The sequence below is a fragment of the Gobio gobio genome (assembly GCF_949357685.1).
Source record: "Gobio gobio genome assembly, chromosome: 17".
NCBI lineage: Eukaryota > Metazoa > Chordata > Actinopteri > Cypriniformes > Gobionidae > Gobio > Gobio gobio.
In genome coordinates, this window is record NC_137110.1 from 16,608,518 (window position 1) to 16,629,118 (window position 20,601).

The 20,601-nt window shown below is 38.6% G+C and overlaps 2 protein-coding genes across 3 annotated transcripts in view; one reads left to right on the forward strand and one right to left on the reverse strand.

The window, feature by feature from the left end:
* The first annotated feature begins 216 nt into the window (after positions 1-216).
* On the forward strand, positions 217-13,490 carry chst7 (carbohydrate (N-acetylglucosamine 6-O) sulfotransferase 7). The gene is made up of 2 exons (XM_079841152.1): positions 217-1,644; positions 12,341-13,490. Exon 1 carries the CDS (start codon positions 371-373, stop codon positions 1,619-1,621), a length of 1,251 nt encoding a protein of 416 aa, XP_079697278.1. The 5' UTR covers positions 217-370; the 3' UTR covers positions 1,622-1,644; positions 12,341-13,490.
* slc9a7 (solute carrier family 9 member 7) overlaps positions 13,467-20,601 on the reverse strand; it is a 53,309-nt gene continuing 46,174 nt past the window's right edge. For both annotated transcript variants that reach the window (XM_079841151.1, XM_079841150.1), the window contains one exon: positions 13,467-15,822. In XM_079841151.1, the coding sequence (XP_079697277.1) occupies positions 15,559-15,822 (264 nt within the window). In that variant the 3' untranslated portion in view covers positions 13,467-15,558. The remainder of the gene's footprint in view (positions 15,823-20,601) is intronic.

Consider the following 20,601-nt stretch of genomic DNA (forward strand, 5'->3'; position numbering starts at 1 on the left):
TACCTTTTGTGTTATGTATGTGACCTTTTACATCATGTGAAAATATGGCAAATTTATATCGATTCATTTATTTAATTGCTTTTCGTATATGTCAATTATATTTAAAAATAAATAAATTAATTGTGCTCGTATTTTGGTGGGTAGTCTTGACTTGCTCGGCTTTTTGAGTGACCTCTTAACGATCCAATAACAATCTTCTTATGCGCAACTCCCACCAGCCAATCCTGGCGCAGGGGGGCGGGACTTGTCACATTACGGGTGAGAAAAAAAGATTCCACCCTCTAAACTTTATCGCTGTAATCCAACAGTATTCATACAGGTAGGAGTCGAGCAGTTCGCCGAGATCCGCGTCACTCACTCCGCTGAGGCCATGAAGAGAAGGCTTCAGAAAAAATACATCATCTTGATTCTAGGATACTCCGTGGCGCTGCTTTTAATTCCCTACGTGTTAGATTACCGGAGTAAATCGTCCCACATCAAAGATGGATATCAGCAACAAAAGTGTCCCGATCTGGAGACCACCATCGCTCTGTGGAGGAGCAGCAGGACGGTCAACTCAACGGAGGTGCAGGGCTACGGCAACAGGAGTCAGTCCAGAACAAACATATACCTCCACGCAACCTGGAGGACAGGTTCTTCATTTTTAGGGGAATTATTTAATCAGCACCCTGATGTGTTTTATTTATACGAGCCCATGTGGAACATGTGGCAGGCGCTTTATCCAGGAGATGCGGGCAGCTTACAAGGAGCAGTGAGAGACATGATGAACTCTCTGTTTAGATGCGATTTCTCAGTGTTAAAACTCTACGCGGGCTCGTCCAACGTAAGTACCTCTTTTATTTTCGGCTGGAAAACGAATAAGGTCATTTGCTCCGAGCCCCTCTGCAAAGCGTATAAAAAACACAAAATTGGCTTAGTTCAAGGGGACGTGTGTAGCAAATGCCAGCCCAGAGATATCAAAGAGCTGGAGAAAGAGTGCAAAAAGTACCCCGTGATGGTCATCAAAGACGTGAGGGTTTTAGATTTGGCGGTTTTGGTTCCTCTCATGCGAGACCCCGCCATCAACCTCCAGATAGTCCAGTTGTTTCGCGACCCCAGGGCTGTGCACAATTCTCGGCTGAAGTCCAAACTGGCTCTGGTGAAGGAGAGCATACAGGTGTTGAGGAGCAAGAAGCAGAACGACAAATACAAGCGCCTTCTGGTGCCTAGCAACAGGGTCCACCGAGCCGAGAACTACGTCTCGAGCGCCATGGAGTTAATATGCGACAACTGGCTCAACGACATGATGCTCATTATGAACGCTCCGCCGTGGGTGAGGAGAAACTACCTGCAGGTCAAATACGAAGACCTAGTGCTCAGACCTGTGAACGAGCTCCAGAGGCTCTTTCGTTTCGCCAACCTCACCCTTTCTCCGGCCATGGAGAAGTTTGTGGTGAACATGACCCAAGGACAGGGCTATTCTTCAGACAAACCCTTCCTCATATCATCCAGAGATGCCAAAGAGGCAATTTACGCCTGGAGGGAAAGGCTGAATGTGGAGCAGGTGAACCAGGTGGAAGCCTATTGCAGTGAGGTCATGAGACAGCTGGGTTATAAGAAGAGGAACATGGACAACACATAAAACCACCGAAACAGAAGAGTATGGTAAGTACGTGTCAACAAATGTCTGTCAACTTGACATTGGTTTGGCCCTAGAACATGGTGAGCTGACAGCATTATTTGGGCACTGTGAAGAAACGTCTGTTTTTGAGACTACAAAAATGTAAATTATATTAGGGCACACTTTACATTAATGTGCATTTTCAGGGGCGTAGCCATCTTTTCAGAAGTGAGGGGGACAGAAATGTCAGGTGTAATACCAGTTTTTTTTCTGACCTTTTCTCTAATTGACAGATTTAATTGATCTCATCTCTTGCTTTTAATTCAGTAAGATATCAAATACACTGCTGAACAATAACCACTAATATCTATAATGTTTTCCCTATATGTTATGCCAATTTTATGATTGGTTTATGTACTACAAACACTTGTGCATTAAGTCCCCATGGATTTTATGCTTTGTAAAAAAAAATATCACTGAATAAGGCAGAACATATACAGTACCATATCAAAAGTTTGGAAACATTACAATTGTTAAATGTTTTTGAAAGAAGTCTTCTGCTCACCAAGGCTGCATTTATTTAATAAAAAATGCAGTAAAAAAGTAATACAGTGAAATATTATCCCAATGTAAAGCAGCTGTTATCTATGTGAATATATAGTAAAAAAAGAAAAACATTTTTTTTTAATTATTCCTGTGATCAAAGCTGAATTTATCATCATTACTCCAGTCTTCAGTGTCACATGATCTTTCAGAAATCATTCTAATATGTTCATTTGATGCTCAAGAAACATTTATGATTATTATCAATGTTGAAAACAGTTGTGCTGCTTCATTTTTGTGGAAATCATGAAACTATACAAACATTTGTGGTAAGATAAAAAAAGAGAGAAATTAATACTTTCATTCATCAAACATGCATTCAATTGATCAAGTGGCATTTATAATATAACAAAACATTTATACATGCTTTATTCAATTCAAATAAATGCTGTTCATTTAACTTTCTATTCATTAAAAAATACTGAAAAATAAAATGCATCATGGTTTCCACAGCTGTTTTCAACAATGATTTTAATCATAAATGTTTCCTTTTCATCAAATGATCATATTAGAATGATTTCAGGATCATGTGATACTGAAGACTGGAGTAATGATGCTGACTTTGATCACAGGAATAAATTACACTTTACTATATCATTACAAATTAAAATGTTTTAACTGTATTTTTTATTAAATAAATGCAGCCTTGGCAAGCAGAAGATACTAAACATTAAAAAGGCTGTCAGTTAGCACTGCATTATTCATATTCTTTATTGTCAATAAATACCTTGAGATGGCTGGAAAAACACAAACCATATATTGTCGCAATCGTGTTTGTTGTCACGTTTCATCAGTCATAGCGATTCTTTTTATACAGCGCTGAATGCCTTTGGAACGTGACAGGGTTTTACTTCTACGAATAAGTTTTGTTTTTTCTTTGAGAGCGCGCCCTATGGCTTCCAGTATGAATTGGAGTGTTGCACTAGATTGTTAGCACTCCATAGTGTTCAGATTGCCTCATTTTTGGATACGAATAAAATGACAGGTCATGTATAGATTATTTTGTGTCTTTGAATTTAAATCTAGATTTATTTACGTTGGCTTCTACGTAAACGAACTTGCTTCTGTAACAGACGTAGGCCAGTAAGAGCGGTGCGACTAGACGTCGGTTCGAATCCCACACGGAGCGGGTCGACTAGGGGGTGCGACCCGGTAAAAGTGCGGGGGACGAATGTACATGTCCCCCCCGTCCGCCGCGTAATCTACGCCCATGTGCATTTTACAGCATTGTCACAGATATACAGAGTGTGAAAAGAAAAGTGTTTTCACAGTAAATGTTAGTTTTTTGGACATGTACCATGGTAATTATATTCCTTGAAGCAACTTAAATAACATGCTCCATGAATTTCAATTCCAAGAATAACACCACTGTACAAAGGTTTGAAGGTCAGTAACATTACTTTGTTTATGACAGGGCAAAGTAAATTGATAAAAAATAATAAAAAAGACACATTTATAGTGTTGCAAAAGATTTCCATTTCAAACAAATGCTTTTTTTTTTTATCCACAAAAATATTAACCACCACAACTGTTTTCAAAATTGATAATAATAGGATGTTTATTAAGCAGCAAATCAGCATAGAATGATTTCTGAAGGAAATTCTGAAGTTTGATCAAATAAATGCAGCCTTCGTGAGCATAAGAGACTTATTTCAAAAATAGCTCACAAACTTACCTTAAAGGTCCCATGGCATGAAATTTTCATTTTATGAGGTTTTTCAACATTAATATGAGTTCCCCTAGCCTGAATATTGTCCCCAAGTGGATAGAAATGTTGATCGGTGTAAACCCGAGTTCTGGCTGTCTTTCTCTGCCTTTGAGAAAATGACAGGCCAGACGAGCCAATCCTGAAGTCTCCTGGTTTGACGTCCAAGCAGGAACGGTTACCTCCCTTTCCTCCGCCCAGAGAATCTGGCACGCCCATGCAAACGCTCGAGAGATCATTGCTTGTGAACGAGTGAATGCTGGCAGTTTCTCAGTGTTTGGATGTACAAATGAAAACAGAAGTCTTTTTTCAGTTCCTTCTGATCTGTGATCAGTGATTTATGATGTGTAGCTAATTATTTATTATTCGTGCACACAATGTGGCTTCTCTCTCCAGACAGAACGGTGTTTTCGTGTTTTCTATCTTGTGAGTCAGTGTTTTTGTACGTCCTCGTCGCGTCTATCGGTTCTAAAATGTGCATACAGTCATGAGTTTCTGCTCAACATCGGCAGAGTAACATCTTTAGAGATAAACCTCACACACGCCGAAGCTCGGGCTGCACTGGCCGGTGGGCTTCAACATCCCCGACCCCCAGTACTGCATCTGGCCCACAGCGGAGGCACCAAACGCGGCGTGAGATTAAGCAGAAGGGGGGTAAGCGTGAGCATATTCGGGCTAGCCAGCCTAGCCCCACAATAAACTGGATTACATTCGATTACTGCTGTTGTGTCTTTTTTTGCGCTGTTTACTCAACGCGCGTCACTGACGCTTTTATTTTATTTTAAAAATAATGCTATTATCAACACTTACTTTTAACTCATTCATCTCGACAGCTGTAATGGTACTTTGCATGTGTTACAAAGTTGGTAATAATGATGAAGACGGACTCGGTGTGACTGGGACTCGTGTTTATTCAGAACTCTCAGATACAAACACAATAAACTCGCGCTGACAGCGCTCTCATAACTCAGTAGGTACTATAAATAACTTTGTTAGCAATCGTTGAGCTCAGTCTCTGGTACATTAGTGATGTCCGGTTCGCGAACGATCTTTCTTTTGAACCAGTTCTTTTTAGTGAACCGAATCAGTTCACCAAATCGGACTGAATCGTTCTAAACGGTTCGCGTCTCCAGTCAGCGCTGATCCATAATTTACTAAAGTTACTAACTTTCTGACATGAGTGACAGTCCCTCCGACTAGAAATAGACTAATAACCTGAAGTATATGCTGTAACTACAACAGTTCAGACATGCTGAGAACTGATGTGAAGTGAACTCAGGTCCATCCGTCTCTCTGGCAGCAGCTCGTGCCTGCTCGTGCCTCGTAGACCTCGTTAAACCACGCCCCCTCCGCTCATTTAAAATGCAAAGATGTCAGCCAATCACAACAGTGGGCGTTTTTACTGAAGTCTCACAGCAGACACGCCTCTTGAAGCAGGGCATTCAGCCACAGGGCAAACAGCAGTATAGAAAAAATGCCTTTTATTTCTAAATTATGACATTTTATGATGTAAAAGTCATACTAACAATATAAGTACACCTCAGGAAACATTATAAAATAATAGAAAAATGCCATGCCATGGGACCTTTAAAAATGTAACTGTCACTGTACATTTTTACAAGGGTATGGTGACTGAACTAGTACCATTCAGTACATGTACCACAGTATTCTTGGAATACCATATAAATGCTATCATATTACCATGCTATAACATCTGATACCAACTCTATTACGGTACTGGATATAGTACTTTATGGTAACACTTTATTTTAAGGTGACGTAGTTACACGTTAGTACATGCACTTACTATATATATATATAATAACAGTAAATGATGCATAATTACAAGTAACTAACCCTACACCAAACCCTAACTCTATATTAAGTACATGTAGTTAATTAATATTACTCAGTGCTTATTTGAGTAAGTACAATGTAACCTCATCACTTCAAAATAAAGGGTAACCTACTTTATTAAGGTAAATACAGTGGTATTCCTTTGAGAGTTAATACTCAAGTTAACACTACACTAATTATTTTGGGCACAGTATTATACCTTTGTTTTTTGGGACATACACCATGATAATACCATACAGTATTAACATGCCATCACTATGCCCTTCCATAGTATATTTTTGTAAGGGAAATGCCCTTTATTTAATATTATTACTATTGTAATTGAATTATATTTACACGTATATGTGAAATAGCCAGTGCATGATGTTCTACTACTCTACATCAGGTCAAACAGATATGAGCGAAATGTGGCATCCATGATAAGAAGGTGCATGTGTTATACCGTTTTCGGTTACCACAGACTTTAAAAGTTGTTAAATGGGTTGGTTTACTTTCATCTAGCACCATTCAACTATACATTGATGCTTCCATCCGTTAAATGACAAGTGTGTCAGTCCCAGATTGATTATGCAACACTGTAACCAGTGTAGTTGTATGGATGTAAATTGATTTCAATGGCAGTGTGGTGTTATGCAGTATATCTGAATGCCATGCACATACGCTGAGTGACCAACAGCCTTATAACAAGGGTTGAAGCACACTTTCTGTCAGAATTCTCTCCTTTAGAGGACTCAGTTTGATTCTATAATGCTTAGCAACCTATTGGAGAAGCCAACGTGATGTTTTAAAAAGTTATAGATTTGAGTTGTAGGCAACTGCGGAGAGGCTAGCAATAGAAAGCTAGTTTTGAAAGCATAAGATCCCACCCTCCCTTCAGAGCGTCTCCTCCAAAACACATGAACATGCACATCCAGAGTAGAGATTTCCACAGAAGATATATTGACTGCTATCAGGATGTGAAGAGTTAAGCAGTATAACAACAAACAAAGTGCTTATGAAAAAAATGGCCTACCCTGCCTTTAAAGGGGCAGTGTGTACATTTTAGAGGCATCTAGTGGTGAGGTTGCAAATTGCAATTTCGAAGCACATAGAGAAGCTACGGTGGCCGACACAGGACAAAGATGTCATCGTCTGAGACAGCAGGGAGTAGCTAGCGCTCTGTAGAGCAGTTTGTCCGTTTAGGGCTACTGTAGAAACATGGCGGCGCAAAATGGCGACTTCACTGTAAGGGGACCCGCGGTGTGTGTAGATAGAAATTCTAAGGTAATAAAAACATAACAGTTCATTATGCAAGTCTTTATACGCCACTGAAAACATAGTTATGTATATCATATTGCATTTCTGTCAACAGATCCTCATAAATACTACACACTGCACCTTTAAATCTACAGATAGTGTATCAATTACATTGTTACACCAGTAGGTGGCGACAAGTGACTTAAAAAATGTATTCATTAAATCATTCATAACCATTTTTTTTATGTAATTCAAATTAAATAGTTTTGAAATGGACTCAATTTATCTAGAATCGTGCAGCTCGAGCTAAAGTGTATCATTTCAATTAGTAATTGCGGTCAAACACTGGCGAGAAACAGCTCACTATAGCCGAGGACATTGATCCAGTCTGAAACTGATGGTGCCAGTCATGGGGTTAATACTATCCTCTTGAACTCTGTAAGGTTCTATGGTGGCATAATGTTTTTATTTCCAAACAGGCCCGGATCAGCAAAATTACCAGTTTCATTTTTACTCTAGTCAATATAAATGGGAAAAATGCTGTAAGTGGAGTCAGCACAATACATTTTCCTTTAATATCTTCTCAGCACTGTGACCGGTAAAAATATATAAATAAGCAATACATGTCATATCAATTAGCCAGTCTAATTTCATGGCAAAGCATGTAAATAGCAGACCGATGGATCATGATACAGACTTCTTTGTCATCGCTATCAGAGGCATGTGATGGGGGCTGGTATGACCTAACAGACTGACCACACGTGGTTTGGACAGGCTGAAATATAGGGACTGCTTTGTGCTGGTTAGTCCCTGGAGGGACCAGTGCTCCCTGAGCTGAGCCTGTCACCAGCTCAATCTGTGAGGGCTCGGCCATGACTTAGACATGTTGGCACCAGACATACATCCCTGACCAGTACAGACCTCTAACTGTCTCTTGGTATCAGAGTTCAGAAAACAGGCTTATTTTCAAAAATGACTTGTATAGCATTTTGAAATGTTTGGTTTAACTTTACTGTTTGGGCATGCCCATGCATTTCATCTGTCTAAAAGAAACCCTAAAAAAAACATAATATATGAATTATATAATAATTAATCTAATATTAGATTAATTATGTAAATATCAGATAAATTACATAATAATTTAACATTATTATTAAAGGGTTAGTTCACCCAAAAATGAAAATTCTGTCATTAATTACTTACCCTCATGTCGTTTGACACCCATCAGACCTCCGTTCATCTTCGGAACAGAAATTAAGATATTTTAGTTGAAATCTGATGCCTCTGAAAGTCCTCCATTGGCACAATGGTACTCTACACTCTCAAGACCCTTAAAAGGTACTAAAGACGTCGTTACAAAGTCCATCTCACTACAGTGGTTCTAAAATAACTTTATGAATCGGTGAGAATAGTTTTTGTTCGCAAAAAAACCCTAAATAACGACTTACATAGGTGATGACGATTTCAAAACAAAGCATCATGAAGCTTCGAAGCGTTATGAATCACTGAGTCGATTCAGCGGTTTGAATCGGCAAATTTCAGCAGTTTGGCGGTTTGACACGCGATCCGAATCATCATTCGGCTCAGTGATTCATAACGCTTCAAAGCTTCATGATGCTTTGTTTTGAAATCGTCATCACTATGTAAGTCGTTATTTAGGGTTTTTTTGCGCACAAAAACGATTGTCGCCGATTCATAAAGCTATTTTAGAACCACTGTAGTGAGATGGACTTTGTAACGACGTCTTTAGTACCTTTTAAGGGTCTTGAGAGTGTAGAGTACCATTGAGCCAATGGAGGACTTTCAGAGGCATCAGATTTCAACTAAAATATCTTAATTTCTGTTCCGAAGATGAACGGAGGTCTGACGGGTGTCGAACGACATGAGGGTAAGTAATTAATGACAGAATTTTCATTTTTGGGTGAACTAACCCTTTAACATTATATACTACTAATAATAATTCAGGGTTCCCATGTAGGCTATCCTGGAAAAATGACTTTTTTTTTTCTAGTCCTGGAAACTACATGGAAAATGAGATCAAATGTTTTTGTGTTTTCCTTTAGCCTCGAACAAAGAGTTCCTCCCTCCTTGAAACAATTAATGTTTAGTAGCAGAGAGCAGGGGTGGGCATTGCAATACACCAGTAGATCACACTAGACATTAACCGGTCGAAATTTGTCAACTGGTAGAGATTTTGGACTATTGTCTCTATCGTGGTTACGCTCACGTGACATTGCTGTGCTACGCAGTCACGAAAGCTTATCGCTTGCAATGCGTTTTTAAGTATTGCGGTTTAAGAAGAAGTGATTTTAAACCGTTGAAGCACCGTAAGCAGTGAAGACAACTCATTTCGCTATATATACACACACACATACACACACATGCTTTTTGCAGACTAATTGGGCTTAAACGGTTAAATATACAAACTTGTGTCAAAGTGACAATGTCTTTGCAAGTAAACACAGTCTTTTGTGTCTTAAGTGACCGTAAACAGAGAAAGAAAACGTACAAGTATATTGGATCCATGCAGTCTGTCTTAAAGTCACAGCATCCAAATTTACCAGCAGTTGTTATTAAGATTAAAAGGTTAGTTCACCCAAAAATGAAAATTATCCCATGATTTACTCACCCTCAAGTCATCCTAGGTGTATATGACATTCTTCTTTCCGACGAATAAAATCTGAGTTCTATTAAAAAAGTCCTGGCTAATCCAAGCTTTATAATGGCAGTGAATGTTGCTGTTTTTTAAGTCCATAAAAGTGCATCTATCAATCATAAAACTGCTCCACACGGCTCCGGGGGGTTAATAAAGGCCTTCTGAAGCGAAGTGATGCGTTTGTGTAAGAAAAATGCCGCAGTTATATGATGGATAGATGCACTTTTATGGACTTCATAAACGAGGTAACAATTAACTGCCATTATTATGCTTGGATTAGCCAGGACTTTTTTAATATAACTCGTCTGAAATAATGTCATATACACCTAGGATGACTTGAGGGTGAGCAAATCATGGGCTAATGTTCATTTTTGGGTGAACTAACCCTTTAAACAACAAAAAAAGAGTTGAGTCTCGTGTTGGCCCCTGCAACCTTTAGCTAATGTTATTAACTGCTTAATGTTTGCAGTGAATGTCAACTGGTAAGCAGCTACTTAATCTTGTTAACATTATTTCAGCAACTTGCTAACTAATCATTTTGATATTGTATATAGTAGGGGTCAGCAGGGCAACCTATAGCAGTCACACAGTCTGTTTTATTTACTTCTGATTGTTGGCAAAAGTACTTTGGTACCAAGTCAATGCTGAAATGTAAAGATTCCAGCCTTTCTGCAGTACCGGTAGTCCAGAGCAATCTGGTACCCGCTGATAGGGGGCTGCTTTCATACGCTCCTGTGATTATTTGTGTGAAGCGCTCTGTAAAGAGAATCAAGGATCTATTTGCAACATTTTTTTTTACAGCATTGTAGCCAGTGTTGAGCTTATGAACAATGCCCAATCAGAGGTTTTTAAATGAGTCAGAATGTTTAGTGTTGGGCTAGGTGTAGGCGTTAATAAAACACATCTGGTAAGTAGCAAATTTATTTATTGTTATTTTATTGTGAGATTTTACCTCACCTCCGACTGTTGCCGTACCCCTTCTAGCCACAACTCTTCTTCTCCATTTTTAGTGTATTTCTGTGGCAGAATTACAGTGCCACACACTGGCCTGGCATGTATACTACATCGTTTTGAGCCGTTTTCATGCTCTCGTGTGTACTACGCTGATATTTCTTGAAACAAGGAAAAAAAAAAGATCGGATAGGGAAAGTTCTGCCTTCGTGTGGACATGGCCTAAGATGTCAGCGCCATATTCAGACCTCCGGAGGCTTCACTAACTTCAGTGGAAGCGAATGAAGTTGCGTCGTCCATATTTTTTTACGGTCTATGAGTGCATCAGACACACTCGCAAATCTTTCGTTATTATCATATATATATATGTATGTAAACACAATGTAAACAAGAGATTTATTGTACAGTGTAGTCAGCGTCATTGATTATAATGGGAGTTTTCACAAGAGTGCAGAAATCAGTGAGCTAGCGCTGAACTGAAGTGATTGACAAGTTCAGTGATTATAAAAGGAAGTGCTCTGTTTGCTATCTGTTTATAACCAATTCACAATTTGAAAGTTTTATTTTTCATGCTGCTAAGTACACACTGCAAAATATTGGGAGTTACAACCATATTTAAATATAATTGAATCCAAAATTGTGTTGATTGACACAGTGATAAACAGCAACAGATGCGACAAAGCCCGATATGTCAAAATAAATCTGGGCTTTAAGTGTAAGAATATTTGACCTTCGATTTGTTCTATTATGTGTAATCCGTTTTTTTTGTTGTTGTTGTTGTTGTTTTTTTACATTTGAAGGCTACATGCTTATGTTTTAATGCATTATTTACTTATTGCCATTAATAAATAAATTGACTATTTAATATTTTGAAATATTTAAACAAATAATTTAAATGGTTCCAATATTTTTTGCTATGGTTTTGGAACTGAGAACCAGTTGTGTTGTATAATTTAGAGCTCATATTAAAGGGATAGTTCACCCAAAAATGAAAATTCTGTCATCATTTACTCACCCTCAAGTTGTTCCAAACCTGTATGAGTTTCTTTGTTTTGCTGAACACAAAAGAAGATATTTAGAAGAATGTTTGTTACAAAGCAGATAGAGCAACCCCCTACTATGGTAGTCAATGGTTGCTCTATCTGCTTGGTCACAAACATTCTTCTAAATATCTTCTTTTGTGTTCAGCAGAACAAAGAAACTCTCACAGCTTTGGAACAACTTAAGGGTGAGTTTTCATTTTTGGGTGAACTATCCCTTTAAAAACTATTGATTTTTTAGTTAAGTCATGGCCATAAACTGCTTTTAAAGACTTATCTGGAGATGGGAATTTTACTTTATGGCGTGATCCTTGTCTTTTATTTCTGCCGTAGTGAAATTGAAAATGTCCTGGAAATTGATCGCTGAAAAAGAGGGAGGTTAATAAAAAAAACAAACAAAAAAAAAACATTTTTATATGATGATAAGTAATTTTCTATGAATAACATATTCTATTATTAATTTCTCATTTTCATTTCCAGGACCAATAGGCCTATGGGAACATTGTTTCGATTTAAACTCTCACGCTGAATATATCTGTGACAAATTCTAGCAGAGTCAAATTACGCACTGAACTTTTACGACTTAAACTTTGTTGACATTCTACACAGAATCAGTGTTTTTAGTAAATGTCCCAATATCCCCTGTCTACAATAACACAGCTCATGTTATTACGTTCCTCTCTTTGCTGCAGGAGCCTGATGTGCTGTAGGAACACGAGGACAAAAGGAGAACAGCCTGATATGAAGCTACACCAGGAGGTACTGACGGAGCCGAGGAGCAACACCCCCGAGATCTCCTTCGCAGTGCCGTCATGGGGCACAGAGTAGACGACAGAAGAGCTTGATAAGAGAGACACTTACAAACCCACCGACCTCAAATGATACTGACAAGAATCCTATAAGGAAAAAGACTAACAATAACAGAGGGGAAACCCGTTCAAAATGAAACGGCTACCAAAGGCTCAGTCCCGGTTGTGTCCTGACAGCCAGATTTCATTCGCAATAATCCCCGCTCAATCCCCAGCCGCCCATAATCAGCCACACGAGACAGGCGCTTGGGTCGTTGCACATGCACTAGGCCTGGAGACAGATATCCCGTTGGGTGGATTTCATAATGAATGCATAATGCATTCTTGTATTCATCAACCAGGTATGAAAAGGGATTATGCATCATTGACACTCCAATATCTGTGGTACCGCCCAAAAAAAACGAAGCACAAAGTGCAATTCAATGAACTGAAGAGCTAGAGAAAAGGGTGTAGAAAGAGTTTTCCCAAAGGAAATTCTGACCTCTCTACATTAACTAGGGGTGTAACGGTACACGTGTTCGTACCGAACCGTTTCGGTACAGGGCTTTCGGTATGGTGCACGTGTTAACCGACCGGTTCTGAGTGCAATCTTTAACAGAACCGTCAGTTTTGTGCACCGTCACACCCCTAACAATAACTAATAACACTCCCACTGGTATGACATTTCCCAGTTCCCCATGGACATCACCTGTTTTTCCTGTTTGTATGAAGCCTGCTGTTAGACTACGCAGACTGTTGTGTTCATCTATGTTTAAAGAGGATAGTATTGCAGTTTGAATAGTTGAATGGACGGAATGTCTAATCGAAAACTAATACACACAATCATACTTTGAGGATACAGGTGTTATTGTGTTCTAATAGAAATGCTTTTACTGGTCAAGAACATTGGCGGTAATATCATTTTGTTAACGTTGTTTTGTCACCTTTGACTCTAAAGCTATGGGAACCATAAGAATTAATAAATGAACAAATCTTGTTATTTATGAATAAAACTTGAACATACATTTTTGTAGTAAACACTAGTTGTTTTCTTGTTTTATTATTATTTAATGACATATAAAATAAATCAAATACCTTAGTTAGGTATTGCTACTGAAGCCCACTTTGATATATTGGCTATTTTCATAAATGTACAATTGTTAAACTACAATGCATACCACAGTTTTGTCGCATTATTTGACAGGCTGAGTGCATCTTTATGTATAATAATAACAAATAGTAATAATACTAGGTATTTATATGGAGGAAAAACAATTTGGTGTTTCATATATCACAGACATAAAAATGGCAGCTTGTATATGTTTTATATGGCATATATTGACATGCAGAACAGCAAGTAAAAGATGAATGCTACAGGAGGGAGTTACATATCCTGAAGGTACATACAAGTCCACCAATAATACGGCGTGGGGGAAAAAAAGCTACCAGACATGTTGGAAGAATCATTGAGAAGAGGAGTGATTTCATAGCCCACGTGTTGCAGGATTACATGCAAATTCATCTTTTGCTACAGCCGGTTTAAGGTTCTCCGCCTCAAACTGCAATTGCCACGAAGCCCACAAGGCTCATTTTCTAGCAGAAACTCCACATAAATAGTGCAAATCTCCTTCATTTACATTTAGGTTCTGGTCAGGTGTTGAACTAGATTCTGTTAAAAGCAAACGACGGACAGACGCAAGTGCAGACAACTGAGGCAGCTGTAAAGGTTATTTCATGGAAAGAGTGCATGGTTAGTTTATGATGAAGTTCAATATAAATTGGAAAGAATGATAACTTATTTCAAACATCTGCAAGTTAGTTATTAACTAAACGTTTGGACTTTAGACTTGCATTCATTAACAAGGATTCATTTCTAGACACGTAGGATGAAAGGAATGCACGTTGGCGGTTGATGGCACGAGGCCATCCGTTTACTTTATGAACAAACAGCTGGGTCAACATCATGCCGAACATTCCAGATTCCAAATTTCAGAATCGACGACTGCCATATAGCTGCAAATCATACATAATGCAAAGATCCACCTACAAGAAAATTCTAACACGAGAAGGCGCGAAATAAACGTCACACACATGAAGTCTTTGATTGTGATATGAAGTCTCCTTGATGATTACATCAGCTCTCATCACATAAATTCTGGGAGTGTGCAAGTGGTTAATATTCTAATATAATATAGCAATACATGCAAGGACTGCAGCTCAGCTGCAGCTAAAGTGCATGGCTCATACACTCTGGTTGCATCCAGCTGTTTAAAAAAAAAACACGTCTGTGCAGATCAACATTCATATTAACAACGACCAGCACGTCAACCTGGCTTTCATACAACCAAGATATTGAAAGAAACGTAAACTCCAACTGACTACAGTTGCGTATCACAAGGTTCCAGTATGCAGTCATGAGATAAGCATGCACTCATGTCAAACAATGTTGCTATTGTGTTCGAAAGCTGTCGCAAACACTGCCATGTGTGGCCTGGAGTATTTACAAACATTATGAACTGCTCACTCATTTGCCTGAAGGTAAAGGTGAGCATTTAAATGCTCGCAAAAAAGATTATCATCTAATGTAATACTGGCTCTTTATATGTAAAACTGACTTCCCCCTCAAGAAAAACTGGCTCAGTCATACATGTCAATCTCATTTCCAGTTTGTGGCAGCATTGATAAACAAAAAAAACAAAGAATAAATGACCTACAATGTTAATGTGTGGCAGGCAGTGATCGTATGAAAGTGAATGTTAAGGGCAGCAGAGACCGTTCGGCATCAGTCCATTATCATATAAAACAGCAGTAAGGACATTTATTGTCCAAAGCTGTTCAAAATGCCTTGTTAACAGCAGTTAAGTTATACTTCTTCCTCCTATAAGTCACATTTTCACGAGGAGACACTGAATCGGAGTCTGCTAAATCAATTACGCCGCCTCCATCCTGGTAAAAATCCCGAGCACAAACCCTCCTGCTCTCCATCTTTCAGTTTCCTTGATTTTTCAGACCCTCTGCATGAGATATCTGGAGGGGTCATGAATGGTCAGATGGAGTTATGTGCAAGAAAAGTTAAGGTATGAAGCACAGGGAGGCGTGGTTTAAGGTTTGGGGGGCGGGGGTCAAGCGTGGTCCTCGATAGGGAAAACTAAACGTGTGCCACGGCTCAAGAGCTCATGTTCACGCGTGTCCAGTTCTCGCTCCAGAGCATCTTCCGATGTGCTGTCGCTGCGTTTGCCGTTCACGCCCCAGCTCCCGGCCGATCCCTCGGGGCCGGAGGAGGACGAGGCTCCGTTGGCCGTGATGGCTGTGTCGCCGTAGGACAGCGTCAGGTCTCCTTCGTTCAGGATGAGGTCTGAGTCACTGTCTCGCAGCGGCTCATGGTTCTGCGGAGCACAGTGACAAGTCGGACATGAAGGGAGGAGGACAGGATGCTTCAAGTGCACACACACACACACACACACACACACAATATTCAAGCACAACACAAAGGTTCATGAGGGACACTGTGGAGTCACAAGAAGACAGGATAAAAAGAGAAATACACTTAGATGTCCTTATGCAAGAGAAAAATCACACACTTACCTGTGTGTAATTGCAGCCTTCAAGTTCAGCTGGAAATGCCATCAAGTTATGTGTATATGAATAACCAAAAACGTCATTTAGAAGTGGAAAAATCAATATTCGCTACAGCAATGTCGAATGCTTGATTCTGACAAGGTGTTGACGGCATGAGCAAAGCAACATCAGCAGCGCAACCGGATAAAGAAAAAAAACAGAAACATTTTTAAGGTCTTTGCCCACTGAGTCCGAAATTTCCACATGCGTTTTTTCGTATTCGTCATACAGTGGCTTTGAATGGTCAAAACCCCTCTCAAAATGCTTGCTACAGACGTGAAAAAGCCGTCCAAAAAATGATGACGGATGAAAGTTTCGGAGGCAGTGTGTAAACGTGATTGACATAACGTGAGGTCGTATTCATTTTTTTTCGTGAAAATTTCAGACGAGAATTTCTAACTCAGACATTTAGTCTTGAGAAATATAATAAATACCAATTTTTTATGAGATATAAAAAATAAAAATAAATTTTTTGGGGGGAGGGGGGGGGGTCTTGATTTAAAATAATTCATTTTAAAGAATAAATGTCTAGATTAAAATGTCCTCGTTTAAAATGGTTTTAAATATCTTTATTAAAAAGAGAAAAATGTCTTGATTAAATGTTTTTTTTAATGGCTTCATTATAAAACAATGCATAAAATGATTATATAGGTTGTGTAAAAGTGACATATCCATTTATGCTTATCCACATTTTGTTTTTACTGTCGTTCATCGTGTATTTTTGTTTAGAACACGTGCCATCGCATCAATGAACAACTTGAATGTAGGAGCTTCCCAGGTGGACTTGAAGGCAGCATAAGCAATGATGGCAAATTTAACTTTGTTCACAATATGCATATGTAACAAACATTCTGCAATTAAACCATCTCCCACAGTTTAGAGACTTGCCATTCACAGATCACTGGGTTAAATGTTACTTCATACGGTCACTGGGTTCTATTGAAGGGGGTTGTCACTGAAGCACAATTATACCAGGGATTACACTGTGTGCCAACAGATCAAACAAACTAAACTCTGTTATGCAACATTTAGCTTCACATATAGCTGCTGTTTAAATCCTTTGAGAAGGATCTAAATAACGCCTGCTCCATGTTAATGGTTTAGGGTGGTGTGATTTAGATGGTGAAGTGAGCCTGTTCCGGTCAATTGTGGCATTCAAGCGAATATTTTTTTGTATGATGACCGCTAAACTGGATAATTAATCTTCCAGTCCCAGGCAACAATTGACTGAAAGAAAGAGGCTCTGTGGTATCTTTCTTCATGCATAATAAAATATTTAATGTTGTTTATTTGCGAAGTAGCCGTGGAATTAGAGAAATACTGTTCAGTTAAATCGGCCATTATAGCAAATCAAACCTCTCTTAATATTTAACCCACAGCTAATGATGTACATGTTAGACACAATAAGGCCGGTTTATTTTTGCGTTGCCACTGAAAATGGTTCCATAAGAAGACAAGACTATTGGAAACAGTTCTCCAACAGCTTCTCCAATCAAAACAGAGGAGTTGCATATTTTGTGACAATGACTTGTTGACTATACATTATCCCATATTTAACCACCATAAATGAACGATTCATACATTTCTGTTCTTCACTTTTGAAACAATACAAAACTGATTTAAATAGAGGAACTAAAAAAAAAAAGTTAAAAATATATAAATTGGCATCAATTTTAAAAAATTGTGCTGTCAAATCCATTTGTATATATATATATATATGTATATATATATACACACACACACACACATATATATACATAAATTACATATTAAATATTTATTTATAAATATAACACTTTTTACTTAAATATATACGTGTGTGTGTGTGTGTGTGTGTGTATTTATATGTACATAATAATTATACACAGTACACACACATATATTATGTAAACACAAGCTTTTTATTTTGGATGCGATTTGACAGCACTAAAAAAAAAAAGAACACATTAACAAATCTTTTTTTTTTTTTTTTCATTCTCAGATTTAAATGACCAAGCAACTAATAAACACAGATGGAGGAAGTGAATATGAAAATTTAAGCTTTTTAAACGAGACCGCAGAACAGAGAGGGAGAGGCGGGGTGAAATGAGCAGCAAAGCAAGAAAACATAATTCAAGTAAATAGTGAAAGAGACTAGCTGTGGCCCAAATGACGCACTATACACTATGTACTTATGCACTATGTACTCAACCGTGTAGTGCATGAACTTTACATGGCTATCTTGTCAGTCAACATCGGAATCTGGTAGTGCCTCCCCCTCCTCTACGTAATTAAATCTGTGACAGTTGAGTGCACGAAGTGTCCAACATTCCACACTTCGCTTTTTCCGTTAATTGAGTTCATCATCCGGGTATTTAAAGTGCCCTTTTTCCTTTTGGAATTTTCAGTGTGAACACACCACTTACACTATTTATACTTAAAACCGTTATAGAATAGTGCATAAGTATGCAAATTGGGACTGTGAACCTTATATGACATGTTTTAGGAGGGACTAGAGAGAACAATCAAAACCAGAAAAGAGGAATAGAAATATATATATAGACAGACACATTGGGGTATTTAGATGGTCTGACCCAGTGCAACAGGATGTACGTGACAAACATTATGACTCATGCACTGAGGAGAGAACCATCGTCATTATAGGTCTGAAAACGGATAACTCTTTGCTGGTGTTCGCGCCGTTCTCTCCTCTGCAGCTATGAGGGGCATGATTGTGTTAAGTGGGAGAGAGGTGGGCGATCAAGCAGTTCTCGAGGACATTTAGCTTATTGTGGCCCAACAGCACAAAGCAAGAATATAAGACGTTTGTGAGCTCAGCTAAGCAGCCCGAGCTACAGTATGAGCATTGTGATGAATAGGGGAATTTGCAGGAATGAATGGGGCTGTGACCACTGTGAATAACTGTGTTCTCCATGCTTGAGATATTGGAAAGCCTCTCGGGCTCACCATCATCAGAGTGGCATCATGAAAGGCTCTTTTGTGACCGGGCACACACTGAATGCGTCTTCCTTCGGATCTGTGTCCAGTCTAAAAGCCCCAGTGCTTTTGTGCGTCTGTCTTTCTTTCTCTCTTTTCTTTTCAAACAGGGTTTCACAGAGCAGCAACAACATTGGAAAGCAAGCTATGGAAACCAAAGCGTGCAGTTGAGGAACTCAGAAAAAGCTACTTCTCTAGAAACATAGCAAAGCGGAGTGTGAAGTGATGACCAATATACTGGAAGATAATGGGTCGCTTTGAGAATATTGCCATTGGGTTAATTCCAAAGCGTATCAGTTTGGATCTACCTTGTCAATGGATAATGCATGCGTTTGGTTTTCACATATTTTGAATTAAGAGGAAATGAAGGGTTTTATCCACCTTATTCCTGACGAGCCTACTACGTTTTGAATTATGGATGGCACTTCTCCTTTTAAAATGTAATTCGTTTGGGGAATTCCATTCAAAAAGACTTAAAGAGTCTTTTCAAATCATAAGGTTGCGCAACAAATAAAGCTTATCCGTCAGTTTGACTGAATGAGCTGTCAATTTTCCTTCATGTTTTATTATCATGAGAATAATGCAACGATTGGCATTTTAACGTGTTGATAATACATTATGACTAGGCTATATGATATGCTATAACAAGAATATCTATGGAAACTTTGCATTCCTTTCCTCATGATTATTTTCCCCTTTGAATTCCGCTGTAACAGTATGAAAAAGGACAACATATACTGCACATTTGTGGTCTGTTCTCAAGATTTAATTTACGATATATCCCATTAATAATTCACTGGAATGCATGAAGAATCTCTCGTTTTTCTCCTCAAATCATCATGTCTCGTTCCAGGTTTGTTTTCACAGGTAAATACAATTTATTATCTGTCAAAATGACGGAAATCACTTTGAAATCGTATCACACAATGCTGAAGTTGAACATTTTTGATTAAGGCAACGTATGTTACATAATACAGACCTTTCACTGAGAGCCTTTCACTAATTGTTTACAGCTTAAAGGATTAGTTCACTTCAAAGTGAACATTTTCTGATAATTTACTCACCCCCCTTCTCATCCAAGATGTTCATGTCTTTCTTTCTGCAGTCGAAAAGAAAATAGGTTTTTTGCGGAAAACATTACAGGATTTTTCTCCACATAATGGACTTCTATGGCAACCAACGGGTTGAAGGTCCAAATCAATGCAGTTTCAAAGGGTTCTGCGCAATCCCAGACGAGGAATAGGGTCTTATCTAGCTAAACGACCGGCCATAAAAAATTAAAATAAATAAATAATATATATATATACACTTTTTAACCTAAATTGCTCATCTTCCGCTGCTCTGCGGCATGGCACGGATTACGTAATCACGTTGGAAAAGTCATGTTAGACGTAGGCCAGAAGTCCCGCATGCAAAGACTAATACAAACACTCCTTAGGGAAAAAGGTAAAACAACAATGCCAGACGATTTTGAAGTTGGAAATTGAGTATTTTTGGTATTAGTATTAGTTTTGGTTTGTATTAGTCTTAGCATGTTCGCTAGGGGCGGTACTTCCGCCTACGTCTAGAGT

What these genes read in the sequence shown, in the direction of transcription:
- chst7 (XM_079841152.1), top strand. Translation starts at nt 371, where the DNA reads ATGAAGAGAAGGCTTCAGAAAAAATACATCATCTTGATTCTAGGATAC.